At 39.3% G+C, this 16693-nt stretch overlaps 1 protein-coding gene across 1 annotated transcript; it reads left to right on the forward strand.

Moving 5' to 3' along the window:
* The first annotated feature begins 8505 nt into the window (after positions 1–8505).
* LOC18013858 (CRS2-associated factor 1, mitochondrial) lies at positions 8506–10074 on the forward strand. Its single transcript, XM_006418564.2, has 5 exons — positions 8506–9058; positions 9148–9275; positions 9383–9608; positions 9701–9828; positions 9922–10074. Exons 1-5 carry the CDS (start codon positions 8506–8508, stop codon positions 10072–10074), a joined length of 1188 nt encoding a protein of 395 aa, XP_006418627.2.
* The last annotated feature ends 6619 nt before the right edge of the window (positions 10075–16693 follow it).

Here is a 16693-nt window from a genome sequence, read left to right on the forward strand (position 1 = left end):
AATTTTACTTAAACATTCAAAGACTCAAAAAATTTGTGTCTTTATATGTTTTTTTGGGTTGATGGAATAATGAGAGAAGAAGGGGTATATATAGAATTTTTTGTTTGGTTACCAACATATTACCATTGCATTTTTACATCAAATTTACGTCGAAATAAAATTTACATCACATTTACATTGATTTTACGTCAATTACAAGATAGAGGACAATTCGTCGTATTATCGATGTAAATATTACGACAAGATTACGACGAAATAAAATTCGTTCTTTATTCGTCGTAATATCGTCGTAACATTACGACGATTTTACGAGGGTTATTTTTTACGTCGAATTTACGACGAAATTTTTGATCGTTGTAAATACGACGTAATGTCGTCGTAAATTTACGACGACTACGAATCGTCGTAAATAATTTGACGGAAAAGCCCCTCTTTCTTGTAGTGCCCCTCTTGCTTCTCGGAAATTATTGATTCGTCAATTTGATAACACCGTATTTTGACACTTTTATGGATCGATTTGAAATACTTTTTCTATGTTTTTTATTGCTTTTATGTTTTTCTAGTATTTGTAGATTCAATAATCTTTTCATGAAACTTTGGAAAAATCTTAACAAAATAGATAGAAGATCAGATTTCAGCTCAGAGTCAAAACGTCAGAAGTTCACCCTCAAATGAAGACCTTCTCACCATCTGTTCCAGCTCAAATTTGGAGACATTAAAGGTGGAACTACCAGATTTCCAGCACACTTTACAGAATGGCAATCCAATGGTTCAATTAAAAGTTACGCGAAGAGCAAGATGTCCCGTAAACCAGCCGACAAGCATTCCTACCCGCGGCCAGCACCCATTTCACACCGGTCTCGTCCTTTCTGACTGTGGAGAATTGTCTGTCCGACCCCGAAGCCCATTTTTGAGCCCAAAATGATTCTCTCATTTGGAGAAACCCTAAGTGACGCCCAAAAATTACTTCAGCACTATAAATACATGTTTTAAGAACCCTAAGTCATATAGTCTTTTATGCTTAGGAATACTTTTTAGGTTTTTCAATACTTTTCTTTCTTTTAAGTTTAGGGAGATAGAGATCTATCTCTTGAACCCTTTTGTTTCTTCTCCAATATCGTTTTTTACTCATCTTTTCAATACAATGTATTTCCTTTCTTTAACCATGTCTGAGTAATTTTATTGTTGGGTTTAATGGATTTTCGATGGGGCCTACACATGTTCGATGAGGATTCCATTAGCTATTGAATCCTATAACTTTTCCTTCTAAACTTATTTTTAATACATGAGAGTAGCGTCATGAACTACAATCTGATCTAGGTCCTAAGTGTTGCGAAAGTATTCATCCGGGGTCAGATCTAGTTTGAGAAGAGCAGATCAACCATAGGAGTGGAAACCTACCTATGGGCGAACTGTGAATGTTGACGAGTCTTAAGCAATATTTCATCTTTTCCCTTCCAGGGCTAGAGTGGAAACCTACTGATCAGGGTTGCGAGAGATAGTTGGTTATGATCACGAAAGTAGCGTATTCATACGTTTGTGACTCGAGTACTAAAAGTTTTAGCTAGGGTCTTTAAATTACTTTTTTTAGCAATGTTTTGAATCGTTCATTCCCCCGGAGAGAATTTCTCTGAAAACCCAGCGTCTCGTGTTTATATGTTTTCGCTGATTTCAATAAAAGTTTTAGTCATTAGGCTAGTTTTCTTCATTCTAGCCGATTTTCATCCAAATCAATTTAGGTTTACCTGTTTTCCCGTTTTTAGTCAATTTTTAGTAAGTTTAGTTATTAGGTCATTTTGATTCCCATATTTTTCCGTTTTAAGATTAGTTTTACGTTTTAAAGACACCATCAAAATCCCAAAAAAAATCGTCTGGTTCTAAACTTCCTTACTTCATATTTCTTTCGAAGGCTTTTGCAGAAAAGAACCTCATTCCATGTGGATTTGATCCCTAAGTACTACAATCGATCAGCTGTGCACTTGCGGTCATTGATTTCATTTAGGGTAAAACTTGACACCCCCATCACCCACCACACCAAGTTTTTGGCGCCGTTGCCGGGGCAGACACGGCCGCGTACTTGTGACCGCGGCCAAACACATTCCACCCGCGGTCGCGTGAGCCCGGACCGCGGGAAATGGTCGTTCACATGACCCCACCCCCAAACCACCCACTTCAACTCACCACGCCTCACCAAGTCGCATTCCACCGCATCCATCACTTCCCACCACCTCCCATCACTATCTCTCTTCCATTTATCACCTTCTCGCACCCTCTCGAATTGATCCGATTCATTCCCGTCAGCATCCCGGATCCAGGTAAGTTCCCTTTAGCTTACCAAATTTAATATATATATGCATTTTTCTCATCCAATCTCGACTTTTTCATACTGAGGATAATGTGATTTAAGTCTGGGGGAGGATTTCATCCCTTTCTAACCACTTTTTTTTCATGAGTCTTGCATTATCTACATTTTTTGCATTTTCTTTAAAGTTTTTCAAAAACGGTTTTCAAAACAAAATACGTTTTAAAGATAATGGTGAACATGAATCAATGATAGTTGATTGTGTGCTTTTAGACTATTCCTAGTGACATACTCATTCATGATTTAGGACTAGACTAGGCGGTAGCTAAGCGCATTTGAAACGAAGTACCCTAAAAGAATTTGAATGATTTCGATTTAGATGAAGGAATACACTAGCTCTGTTTTATTTGAACTTAACATTGACTTAATTGACTTGTCTCATTAAAGCATTAGACCAGAGAAAAGAATCATACATTCATGACTCCTTTACCCTTTCTACCACTCTTTGTTGATCCTGAATGGTTAGTTCATCTTTAGCTAGTTCCCCACCTTAACCAAGTCTCTTTCGAACCACATGCACTCTTTTTTTTCATTGTCTTATATGCAGATATGTGCAAACACGTCGGAGAGAAAGAGAAACGACGTTGTTTTCAATCAGTAAGACAAAGAACTGCGATTTTACCGTAAACCTTTTCTGAAGGATCAACAAAGGAGAAAGCTCAGCTTACCTCAGAAAAATCGCCAAACATTGGTACACATTTCATCACTTAGACTCTCTCTCTCTAAAAGGTTACTTCTCCTTTAAAAAAAAAAAAAAAATCGGAAAAGAAAAGAAAAATAAAAACGAAAGGAAATAAAACCTTAGAGGGTATAAGAGGATCGACTTTATCCTTGAGGCAAGCTAGAGTTCGATTATATGGAGATTCGGAGATCATTTTTCTGATTCCGGAAAAGATCTAAGACTATAGGAACAACTCTTCACAACAAAAGAGGAAGGATTAAGCAACAACATTGGACAAGGAGGAGTGACTGAAAACTGTGGACATCAATGGTCCACTCTCTTTCTTGCGGTTTTGCATAATATCTTGCATCCTCCGGATTCATCAGGTAACCCGAAACGCTTTAACTCCACCACTTAAACATCCCTTAAATGCCAAACGCCGTGTACCCTGGATGATGTCTTTGATGAGAATTCACTATTTCACTTAATGAATGTACAGAGCTAGTTGAATGGAATCGAGATTTAGATTGTTTAAGTTTTGCATGACGGAAAAAGTGGACTAGTATCTTTTGTGTCTTGGTGAGAATTTTCTAGACTAAGTTGTAGACTGATGTACGATCTATGGTCCCATTTTAGGAGTTCATGTCTCTGAGATTTGGGCATTCCCTATTTTTTTTTTCACTTTGCCAGATTGGATCTCTGTTTTGTTTATGGACATACAAAGATTTAAGTCTGAGAGAGTTGATAACACCGTATTTTGACCACTTTTATGGATCGTTTTGAAATACCTTTTCTATGTTTTTTATTGCTTTCAAGTGTTTTTATTGTGTTTTTCTAGTATTTGTAGATTCAAGATTCTTTTCAGGAAACTTAAGAAAAATCTTAACAAAATGGATAGAAGATCAGATTTAAGCTCAGAGTCAAACCGTCAGAAGTTCACCCTCAAATGAAGACATTATCACCGTCTGATCCAGCTCAAATTTGGAGACATTAAAGATGGAACTACCAGATTTCCAGCACACTCTACAGAATGGCAATCTAACGGTTCAATCAAAAGTTACGCGAAGAGCGAGATGTCCCGTAAACCAGCCGACAAGCATTCTTACCCGCGGCCAACACCCATTTCACACCGGTCCCGTCCTTTCTGACCGCGGAGAATGGTTTGTCCGATCCCGAAGCCTATTTTCGAGCCCAAAATGATTCTCTCATTTGAAAAAACCCTAAGTGACGCCCAGAAATGATTTTTGTACTATAAATACATGTTTTAGGAACCCTAAGTCGTATGCTCTTTTATGCTTAGGAATACTTTTTAGGTTTTTCAATACTTTTCTTTCTTTTAAGTTTAGGGAGATAAAGATCTATCTCTTGAACCCTTTTGTTTCTTCTCCAATATCAATTTCTACTCACCTTTTCAATACAATGTTTTTGCTTTCTTTAATCATGTCTGAGTAGTTTTATTGTTGGGTTTAATAGATTTTCGATGGGGGCTATACATGTGAGATGAGGATTCCATTAGCTATTGAAGCCGAATCCTAGAAATTTTTCTTCTAAACTTATTTTTAATGCATGGAAGTAGCGTCATGAACTACAATCTTATCTAGGTCCTTGGTGTTGCGAAAGTATTCACCGGGGCTAGATCTAGTTTGAGAAGAGCAGATCAACCATAGGGGTGGAAACCTACCTATGGGCTGTGAATGTTGACGAGTGTTAAGCAATATTGCATCTTTTCCCTTCCAGTGCCAGAGTGGAAACCTACTGGTCAGGGTTGTGACAGATAGTTGGTTATGATCACGACAGTGGCGTATTCATACGTTTGTGACTCGAGTTCTAAAAGTTTTAGCTAGGGTTTTTAAATTTAGTTTTTAGCGATGTTTTGAATCGTTTATCCCCCGGAGAGAATTTCTCTGAAAACCCAGCGTCTCGTCTTTATAAGTTTTCGCCGATTTCAATACAAGTTTTAGTCATTAGGTTACTTTTCTTCATTCTAGCCGATTTTCATCCAAAGCAATTTAGGTTTAGCCGTTTTTCCGTTTTTAGTCGATTTTTAGTAGGTTTAGTTATGAGATCATTTTGATTTCTATATTTTTCCGTTAAGATTAATTTTTACGTTTTAAAGACACCACCAAAACCCCCAAAAAATTGCCTGGTTCTAGACTTCTTTACTTCATATTTCTTTCGAAGGCTTTTGTAGAAAAGAACCTCCTAAGTACTACAATCGATCAGCTGTGCACTTGCGGGTATTGATTTCATTTAGGGTAAAACTTGAAACCCTCATCACCCACCACACCACAATTGTGGATCCTACAAGCACTATGTTGTTGATCGGATGCAATTTTACTTGTGCTGAAGCTATTTGAGATTGATTAGAAGAGTTAGCTGTTTTTGTTTGTGTGTTGATAACAATGGAGAATTATGGTTGGCAATCTCCATACCCTTGTTACCTTGGAGCTCCTCCTCCTCCTCCTTATAGACCGGATCCCAATTCAGATACTCCCCAACCTTATCCTTACTCGCCACCGCTTCATTATCTAACTTGGCAGGGAGGCTTCTATGGAGGAAACCATTACAACTCGTTCTCAACTCATTCATATTTGTCACACTCGGGCAGGTTAGATCCCTTTACTCATTATGGCTATACACCTCCGCATTGTCCTAGTATGCAGATTGTGCCATTTGGCAAAGCCTCCTTGAAGGTCCTCTTGTTACAATGGGAATCTGGATAATTGGTTTTCTCGTGCAAATAATCTCCCAAACATGGACATGTTCAATAATACATTGGGTGCTGTGTTTGGAAGCATTACCAACATTATCGAAGGTCACAAGCGATCCTTATGTATCCATATCAGTTGCCGGTGCAGTCATAGGAAGAACATATGTCATTAGCAACACCGAAAATCCTGTCTGGCAGCAACATTTTTATGTTCCTGTTGTTCATCATGCTGCTGAGGTCCATTTTGTTTTCAAGGACAGTGATGTTGTGGGTTCACATCTTGTAGGTATCGTTACAATCCCGGTCGAACAAATACATAAACAATGTTCGATACTTTTTATTGGGCTTTGTATAGGTTCCAATAAGAAAAGGGCACGTAGATTTGTCTCAGAGCCCTAATTTTTTCAGAATCGGTCTGATAAGATTTTTGTTTTTCTATCATCGCTCGTCGAAGTGAATCTGGAAGAGATCCAGAATGACGATGAACTCGCTTCCTCGGAGGTTTGGGAGGAATCAAGGATATTTTGATCGAGATTATCGTAAAAGGAGGAGATCTGGTTCAGAATCCGATGGTTTTGAAATTGAAAACAGAACCCTAAACTCGTTTTGAAATCAGGGATTTTAATTTTCCCCAGCTCAAAACGACGTTGTTTTGAATAAATCATTTTGGCCACAAACTTGTTAAAATGATGTCGTTTTGTGTCTTTTGCCACATCAAATAATGACATGTCGTCCACCTTAGCAACCCGTTAGTGTTGACTAATAATTTTTTAGTCAAGATAGTCAAGATAAAGAAATTTAAATTTTTTTAGACTTCAGTTAGATTTCGACCCTCTAATTTAGTCTGAATTTATTTTGGCCCACTAAATTTAGTTTAGCTAGATTTTGACCTTTTTTCCGTCAGAGAGTAGCCCATTACATCGATTACAGTTGAACCAGTTGGAAGCTCGGATTTTTTGCCCAAAACAAAATCAAAAACACGAATTGATTTCTTGAATAGTCCCAGGATGAGATGAATTGTATCCTTGGGGATCGACACTTGTTTTAATCGCTCATTTGCAATATCAGAGACCATCCTCAAAAGAAAGGCGTGTTCTGATGTAAATGTCTCATTACCTAGGACTATATCGGCCCTGTATAGTTTTGAGAAGAGGTCAGGGAAGCAACCACCTTCAACACAGAGTCTTGAAACCAGAACCTTGAGCCAATAATCATCTACAGACCCAACTACAAACACACAAAAAAAACAACAAGGGATTTGGCGTTTGGAAGAATAAGACAAAACAAAAAACCAACACCAACCAAACTAAACTGGCTTGAATCATCTGGCAAAACTAGAACAGTCTGAATCAGTCCTGGAAGACTCTAGAAGAAACTGCAAGCACTGCTCTAGTGAATAAGATATATCTGAAACATTAAGCAGCGGCTCAAGCACTTCTTCGGGTACACAAGCTTCCATTGTTGACGACTAGTGACTGAGATAAGGATTTCCTGGATGCTTATGAGGCCAGGAGTAATTCTGTAAACATAAAACTATTGTTCGGCATTGTGGGCTGATTGGCCCATATATATGGGCTAATATGGTACGATAGCAATTTGATTTTAGGTCATCAAGAAGAATTGTAGAAAACTGTAAGCCTCCAGTGGTTTTCGAAAATGCTATGAGATGTTGAACTCTATTTTGGTTTCAATTGTTTTGTCCCTTTCCAATGTTTAATCTCTGCTCGTCCTCATGTCTCCGAGAATGCTTTATTTCATAAGAGGGCATCACCAAACATACTTGTAAATCAATATTTCAAAATAAACTCACTAAACAATACATTACTCCATAATATACTCCATGTTTTCCTTCATTTCTTTGTTTTTAAACCTTTTCCATATTAATTCTTTATTGATTTCCATACGAAATTCACATACTATTTGACCAAATATCGGGATAATGATGGTAATTGGTCATACGTAGGGTTGGGCAAAATATATGTTAGATTTGCTTTAATCTGTTACTCGTCTCGATTCGATTCGAAAAATTTAGATATCCGTAATTTTATGGAGCAAAGCAAATATTAAAATTCAATATCCGTTAAAAATGGAGTAAATCACAAATATACTAAAAAAAATAAGAGGGATATATATCCGCTCCACTCCGGTATAAGTATTTATGTATATATAGATATATAATAATTCATATAAACTATATAATTATTATATATAGATGTAATTTTTGTAATTTTTTATTTATAAATTTGATAATAATAAATATTAAAGCTTGATAAATTAAGAAATTTTTTTTTAAAAAAAAGAAAATATTGCCATTTTGACTAAATTTTGAAAGTTTTATATTTTTATTTTAAATATATTATTATTTAAATATTTTTATAGAACAGATCGGATATATGGCAAATAAGCTTGGGTCGGGTCCGTTTAATTGTGGATCCAAATCGAATTCCGTGTACGATCAACTCCAGTTGGGCCGGGCCGTTTAATTTTAATAAGCTTCCGATTTTCATTAAAATCACCGATTATTTTTAAGAAATCGGTTATAGACGGTATAAAATCCAGCAGATTGGTTTAGGCGGACGTGTTTTTTTGAACAAAGATCAGCACTATCTATCTTATATACTAATCGTAAGACGACGTTTCAGCAACCCTTATTTGCACGCGTTGCTATTCTTTTAGTAGGAGATTACTCTGGACACTGCTTTGTCACTTGACCAGTTTCAAACTCTCGCCAGAGCTTCTTCTGACTGAAACCTAAACTACGGAAGGAATCTGATGTCACTGATTCGTGTCTCCCGCCAGAATTCATCATCCATCTCATTCTCTTTCGCCCTCCTCCTCACGCGCCGCCTTCACCGTGCTTCTTCCGCCGAAACAGTCTCCGTCTCGTCACGACTCCGAGACCGATACAACTTTCAGCCACCACCGCCTATATCTGAAAACCCTGACCAGGAGAAGAAGAAGAAGCCGAAGCCGCAATACCGTCCACCTTCGTCCCTGGAAGGTGTGAAGAAGGTGCACTCAGATCTTCCGTTCGACTTCCGGTTCAGTTACACAGAGAGTAGTTCCAGCGTGAGGCCAATTGGATTGAGAGAACCCAAGTACTCACCGTTTGGTCCGGATTGGTTGGACCGGGAATGGACCGGAGTGTGTGCGCTGGCGGTAGACCCAAAGGTGGAGTCAGTGGATGGAGTGGAGGATCCGAAGCTGGAGGAGAAAAGGAGGAAAGTGAGGAAGAAGATACAGGGGCCATCGCTCACTGAAGCTGAAAGGAAGTTCGTGGTGGAGCTGTGTCAGAGGAACAAAACCAAAAGGCAAATTAATCTCGGTAATGTTTTATGCTTAAATGGACTCTCTTTCTTTCTTTCTTTCTAGTTTCCATGATTGTCTATGCCTAATAAGTGGTTGCCTTTGTAGGGCGAGATGGTTTGACTCACAACATGCTCAATGATATCTATAATCACTGGAAACACTCTGAAGCTGTTCGAGTCAAATGTCTTGGAGTCCCGACTCTCGATATGAAGAACGTTATCTTCCACCTTGAGGTATCATCATCATCGTCTTTTGATGGAAACTAACTAGGGATAATTCCTTGTCTTTTGGGCCATATACTTTATAAGTCTTTAGCACGGTTGCTTTTGCGCTGTTGCAGGATAAAACGTATGGACAGGTGGTTTCTAAACACTGTGGTACCCTTGTGTTATATAGAGGTCGCAACTACGATCCCAAGAAAAGGCCCAAGATCCCTTTGATGTTATGGAAACCTCATGAACCTGTGTATCCTAGGCTGATTAAAACAACTATCGATGGTCTAAGCATCGAAGAGACCAAAGCAATGAGAAAGAAAGGGCTTGCCGTTCCTGCCCTCACAAAACTCGGTCTATACCCTTTCCATGCTTTTTTTGTTTTCCAATTCTAAATGCTGAAATTCTTAAAAGGCTCTTTTGCCTCAACTATTTTCTTGTTTCAGCCAAGAATGGCTATTATGGTAGTCTTGTTCCAATGGTGAGAGACGCTTTCCTCGTAAGTGAATTGGTACGGATTGATTGCTTGGGACTAGAGAAGAAGGATTACAAGAAAATTGGAGCAAAGCTTAGGGTGAGATGTTTCTTTCCCTTTTCTTTCGCTTTGCTGCTTCGGTTTCTTTTTGAAAACAAACACTAACATCATCTGAGTTTACATGTGTCCAAGGATCTGGTCCCTTGCATCCTGGTGACATTTGATAAGGAGCAAGTCGTGATTTGGAGAGGTAAAGACTATAGTCCACTTGAGGACGAAGATGGAGATTTTTCATCCTTGATTCCTCGCAAGTCTTGCAAGTCTTGCATAGAGGATAGACACTGAGCAAGTGGATTCAAGTTGTAACAGAGGGCCACAGAATCTCCAAACGAGACAACCAGGGATTAACTACTCTTAGTGAGTCCCACTTGTATAGTTTTTGTATCGTGCGAGTATTTTGTGGTAACATTTCTGGAAAATTAATCAAGCCTCTAAAATACAAAAAAAAAAAAAATACTATATGTTAACAGAATTTGTTACTAGAAAATTGCTCTTCTTGTTTTGATAATGGGTTAAACACTCGATGAAACTGTTTATTTCAATCGAATAAACAATTTTTAGTTTTGAAATATGTATTTTAAAGACACAAATGTTTTGGAGAGAAAGTAAAAGTCTTTGAACTCGAGAGTTGCGTCAAAGCGTCTTGTGTCCACAGTTTTTTCCGTTGACGATGAATCCTCTTCTTTTTTTCTTTTGACCAAAATGAATCCTCTTCTTCCGATTCATCTTATAATTAACGCTTCACAGAGGACAAAAACGTGCGATAAATCCATCGTAATTTTCTTCTTGTCGATGGAGACTATAATCTTCTTGAGCGAGCTTAAATTGAACCTAGAATTACCCAACAGTTACATGTTAGCGATTCTCTTTTATTTTCTGATCTGGATCAGGTTTCATCTTTTACTAATCTATAACCCGAAAACATACTACATTTTCTATTTACATTTTCTAGATGCACGCTCTATTCCACCAGATCAGTACTATCTATCTTATATACGAATCGTAAGACGTCGTTTCATCAACCCTAATTTGCACGCGTTGTTATTCTTTTAATAGGAGATTACTCTGCACACTGCTTTGTCTGGCCAAAACAACATGCATGTATTTTTCCGAATTCTGACTTCTGACTACGCATGATATCCGGACTGTATTTATCATTTTTCTGTACGCTTCTTATCTGTATGAAGTCTTTACCAGAACAAAAAACTGTTGCTTATTCGAAAAATGTATATGGTTCGAAAAAAGTATATACCGAACCAAAAAAAAAAGCAAATAAATCCTCGAATCAATTGAAAATCACATTTCTTCTTATATTAACATTCTAGCCAACAATTTAAATACGAATTCGACCATATTTGATGACGAGGGAACGCCAAAGTGATGATCCCATTGGCGGATCTACTTGAGCCAAGTAGGTGGCACTTACCCCACTAAAATTTATAAAATTTCTGTAATATATCAAGGTTTTAGTCATTTTTCCTAATCAATAGTCATTTTCTTCCCTCATTTTTTATGTTTGCCCCACAATTTTTTTCTTGCATCCGCCCCTGGATGATCCGACGGTCGAGGTTGTTGCTGCATGGCCCACGTGGTGGTCATCTGCTCCAAGATGGAGGAGAGGTCGTATACCGACGGTGATATTTTGGGGAGGTCCGATATGGAAAGAGGTGGCGGAGATCCAGAAGACGTCACCGGAGCTGTGATAGGCCCATGAATGTGTATACTCGGCGCGTGAGGAAAGATAATGAAGGAGGAAGTGAAGGCGCGTGAAGAGGGAGTTAAGAAGTGAGAAGTATAAATAGTTGAGTTTCTAACAGAATACGTATGGTTGTTGATAATTGGTATGTAGAGAGTAGCTGAGTCTGTATACGCATCATGAGTGTGTAGAGATACAGTTACAGATACTTCTTGTAATTCTCTTCTTATTCAATATATGAGAGTTTACAGAGAGATTCGATACAAAGATCTTATCAAATGGTGCGTCGTGACGTGATCGATTCTGCCGGAAAAGACGTCGGAAGCGAAGCCGACGAATTCGATGCGACGACGGTGAGAGAGGAATTGGAGTTCTTACAAGGAGGTTTTACTCGTCTATGTGAATCGAATACTCAAACCGAAGCTTGCATAGAGGAAATGAATGGGAAGCTGAACTCCATATTAACGGCAATTCAACTACAATCGCGTCTCCCACCAAGCGTAGACGGAGGTGTTCGACCAGTCGAAATTCCTGGATCTTCACAAAATCCCAATCAGGTACCAAATTTCTCTTCTGGAACAAACCGGAGTGAATTTCCGTTAGGTTATCGACCAGGATTTTCCGATCTTGCGAATAGAGATAGTATGTTGAAGAAAATCGAAATGCCGGTTTTCGAAGGAATTTCTCCGTATGTGTGGATAGCTGATGTGGAAAATTTCTTCGATATCGGTCGATATAATGACGAAGCGAAGCTGGATCTAGTTGCTTTATCACTATTGGGGAAGGTCAAGAAATGGTTTGTTTGGGTAAAGAAACGTCAAGGATTCAGGGAATGGAGAGATTTCAAAGCCATATTGTTGATTAGATTTGCTGAATCTTTAGACGATGAACCAGGAAAGCGACTGTATTCAATCAAACAAACGGGATCGATCGGGGACTATGTTTCGGAGTTTGAGGATTTATCTTCTCAGGTATCAGGAGTTGATGAAAAAGGATTAGAAGATATATTCTACAATGGTCTTTCACCGGAGTTAAAAGAAATGATAAAGATGAAAGAACCTAGAGGTCTCGCTAATCACATTGTAGCAGTGTTAAAAATGGAGAATAGTGCCTTCTGTAAGGTGATTGGTGATGTATCAAAATGGGACAACAGTTCAAAGGTGATGTCAAGGAGCCCAACCTTCTACAATAATCAGCGGTCTCAGTATACAACACCATTTAAACAAAAAGTGTTAACTATTAAGACTAATGATCAGAAAGAAGGTATTCATCAAGCACGACCTCCACTTCGTCCTCGCCAAAAGTTCACGGACGCAGAATTGGACTTAAAGCAAAGCAAAGGGTTGTGTTTTAAATGTGATGCTAAATGGTTCAGGGGACATGAAAACATTTGCCCAAAGAAAGATTTACAAGTGCTTACCGTATTAAATGGATTTGAGGTAGAAGTTCTGGATGACAACATGTTCGAGCTGTTGGATGAGGAGACACCGAATCAAGGAGAGCTGTTGCATTTGTCATTAAACGCTTTTTTGGGGATAGAAGCACCAAAGACAACCAAAGTTCTCGGCCTAGTGGGTAAAACACCAGTCATTGTGATGCTTGACAGTGGTGCATCACATAATTTCATCGCACCAACAACGGTAGCAAGAGCAAAGCTGGCTATTTCTACTAACCGAGAACATGATATCTTGTTGGGTAATGGTCTGCAAGTCAAAGGCATGGGTCTATGTACCGGAGTGACATTCAACTTATCTGGTCTTGAGTTCACAACTGATTTCATATCACTGGAGTTGGGGAATGTGGATATAATTTTAGGAGTTCAATGGCTAGAAACGTTGGGAAAATGTCTGGTCGACTGGAAGAAACAGGAATTTTCATTCCAATATGGAGGCAAATGGGTAACCTTATTTGGTGATACGAACCTCCATAAGAAACATCTATCCCTAAAGACCCTATTGAAAAGACACACTATTACTTCTAAAGGAGTACAACTCGAGTTTGGTAATCATCAAGCAACAGAGAAGATAGAGTCTGTGCTACCTCCGATGATATCCGAACTTTTGTTGGAATTTACTGATGTATTTGCGGTACCAGTCGGATTACCTCCAAGGCGAGGAAGAGAACATGGGATAACCTTGTTGAATGGGCATGGTCCGATTAATGTTCGACCCTATAGGTACCCACAAATGCACAAGGAAGTAATGGAACGGATGGTCAAAGAATTGCTTAAAGCAGGAACTATACGCACAAGTGTCAGCCCGTTTTTCCAGCCCTGTTCTGTTGGTAAAGAAAAAGGATAACAGCTGGCGTTTCTGTGTAGATTATAGAGCACTGAACCGAGCAACGATACCTGATAAATTTCCAATACCAATGATAGATGATGAGCTTCTAGATGAACTTCATGGAGCTGTTATCTTTTCAAAGTTGGATCTACGGTCAGGTTATCACCAAATCAGAATGAAGGATTCTGACATTGAGAAGACTGCTTTCAGAACCCATGACGGTCATTACGAGTTTTTAGTGATGCCTTTTGGCCTTACTAACGCTCCAGCAACTTTTCAGTCTCTCATGAACGATTTGTTTCGAGCATTCCTCCGGAAATTTGTGTTGGTTTTCTTTGATGATGTGCTGGTCTATATCAGAAGTCTGGAGGAACACACGGAACATTTGAGAGTGGTGCTAAAGATATTTGCTGAGAACACTCTCTATGCCAACCGTAAGAAATGCTTGTTTGCTCAGCCTGAAGTTGACTATCTCGGGCACATCATTTCACAAACAGGAGTCGCAACAGATCCAAAGAAAACTGAAGCAATGACAAAGTGGGCTACTCCTAAATCAGTGAAAGAATTGAGAGGTTTCCTTGGTCTTACGGGATATTACAGGCGGTTTGTCAAAGGATATAGCATCTTAGCACGACCATTAACAGAACTATTGAGGAGAGATAAATTCATATGGTCTGTAGAAGCACGTGGTGCATTTGACAAACTGAAAGCGGCCATGATATCAGCACCAGTACTGGCACTTCCAAAATTCTCGGATACGTTCATCGTTGAAACCGACGCTTCGGGTTTCGGACTCGGTGCAGTACTTATGCAACAGCATAGACCGATTGCTTATTTCAGCTGTGGATTATCAGCTTGTGAACAGCTGAAATCAGTCTACGAAAGAGAATTAATGGCTATCGTTTTGGCAATACAAAAGTGGAAGCATTACTTGCTGGGACGAAGATTTGTGGTCCACACAGACCAAAAGAGCCTTAAGTTTCTCCTAGAATAACGTGAAGTCACAATGGAATACCAACGCTGGTTAACTCGCCTATTGGGGTATGATTTCGATATCTTGTATAAACCAGGTATCGAAAATAAGGCTGCAGATGGGTTATCTCGAAGCTTGCAACCACCGTTAGAATCAGTAAGCACTTCGCTATTAGCCTTAACAATTCCCTCCGTTGTGCAGCTACATGATCTTTTCAAAGAGATTGAGGAAGATGCAGAGATTCAATCTTTGATCAAGCGCATTAATGATGGTGAACCAGTTAAGGCAGGGTATGTAGTGGTGGATGGAAGATTGTGGTATAAAAGAAGCTTGGTAATAGCTGATTCTTCGACTTACATTCCTCTGATTATAGCAGAGTGCCACGAAGGAGTTTTGGGTGGGCACTCGGGTATTCTTAAAACTTTGAAGAGGATTCAACAGTCGTTTCAGTGGACCAATATCAGAAACTCTGTGCAACGCTTTGTCTCAGAGTGTAATATCTGTCAAACGCACAAGTACTCCACACTGTCACCAGCGGGTTTACTCCAATCATTACCAATACCAACGGCTATTTGGGAAGACATTAGTCTCGATTTTATCGAAGGCTTAGCAACTTCTAAAGGCTCAAATGCTATATTAGTAGTGGTTGACGTCTCAGCAAATTTGGTCACTTCATCGGCCTTAAACATCCATTCACAGTGACTCAGGTGGTTGAGAAATTCATTCAAGAAGTTATTCGACTACATGGATTTCCCAAGTCAATAGTGTCAGATCGCGATCACATTTTCCTCAGTCATTTCTGGAAAGAGTGCTTCGCACGGGCTGGGACTAAACTCAAATACAGTACTGCCTTCCACCCTCAAACGGATGGGCAGACTGAGGTCTTGAATCGTTGCGTGGAGACTTATTTGAGATGTCTAGCATCGGCACATCCTAAAATGTGGGCTAAATACTTACCGTGGGCAGAACTCTGGTACAACACTAATTACCACACAGCACTGAAAACAACCCCATTCTTAGTGGTGTACGGCAGAGAACCACCTCCTGTAATCCGTTTTGAAGAGGGATCCACTTCAAATTTCGAGCTAGAGAAGATGCTAAAGGAACGAGATTTGATGTTGGTTCAGATACAAAACCATTTAACACGAGCTCAACAGTTGATGAAACATCAAGCTGATAAGCACCGCAGAGATATCAACTTCGAGGTGGGCTCTCAGGTTTTCTTAAAACTACGACCTTATCGTCAAACATCAGTGGCTCGTCGAGTGTGTCAAAAGTTAGCCGCTCGTTTTTATGGACCGTATGAGATCATGGAACGCATTGGCAAAGCAGCTTACAGACTGAAACTACCAGAAGGATCTCGTATACATCTGGTTTTTCATGTGTATCAGTTGAAGGAGGTGCTGGGCCACAACTATGATGTCTTACCTCTACCTCAGACCCTGTCAGCAGACGATGAGTTGATTGTGTCGCCAGAGGAACTATTGGATTATCGTTTGAATAATGAAGGCGCACTGGAGGTTCTGTTGTCATGGAAGAACTTACCAGCCCATGAGACAAGTTGGATTCGGGCACGAGAAGTGAAGGAGAAGTTTCCTGACTTTGATCTTGAGGGCAAGATCCGTCTTAAAGGGGGGGGGGGAGGGTATTGATAGGCCCATGAATGTGTATACTGGGCGCGTGAGGAAAGATAATGAAGGAAGAAGTGAAGGCGCGTGAAGAGGAAGTTAAGAAGTGAGAAGTATAAATAGCTGAGTTTGTAACAGAATACGTATGGTTGTTGATAATTGGTATGTAGAGAGTAGCTGAGTCTGTATACGCGTCATGAGTGTGTAGAGATACAGTTACAGATACTTCTTGTAATTCTCTTCTTATTCAATATACGAGAGTTTACAGAGATTCGATACAAAGATCTTATCAAGCTGGCGGTGGTTGTGGCATCTCTAGAGTTGC

Source organism: Eutrema salsugineum, unplaced genomic scaffold (assembly GCF_000478725.1).
Source record: "Eutrema salsugineum unplaced genomic scaffold, Eutsalg1_0 scaffold_4, whole genome shotgun sequence".
In the NCBI taxonomy this organism is placed as follows: Eukaryota; Viridiplantae; Streptophyta; class Magnoliopsida; order Brassicales; family Brassicaceae; genus Eutrema; species Eutrema salsugineum.

Bases quoted from the DNA above. Each gene is read 5' to 3' on its own strand.
- LOC18013858 (XM_006418564.2), top strand. From the start codon at position 8,506: ATGTCACTGATTCGTGTCTCCCGCCAGAATTCATCATCCATCTCATTC. The intron at 9,276-9,382 runs GTATCATCATCA...GCGCTGTTGCAG, and splicing joins ACGTTATCTTCCACCTTGAG to GATAAAACGTATGGACAGGT. The intron at 9,609-9,700 runs GTCTATACCCTT...TTCTTGTTTCAG, and splicing joins TCCTGCCCTCACAAAACTCG to CCAAGAATGGCTATTATGGT.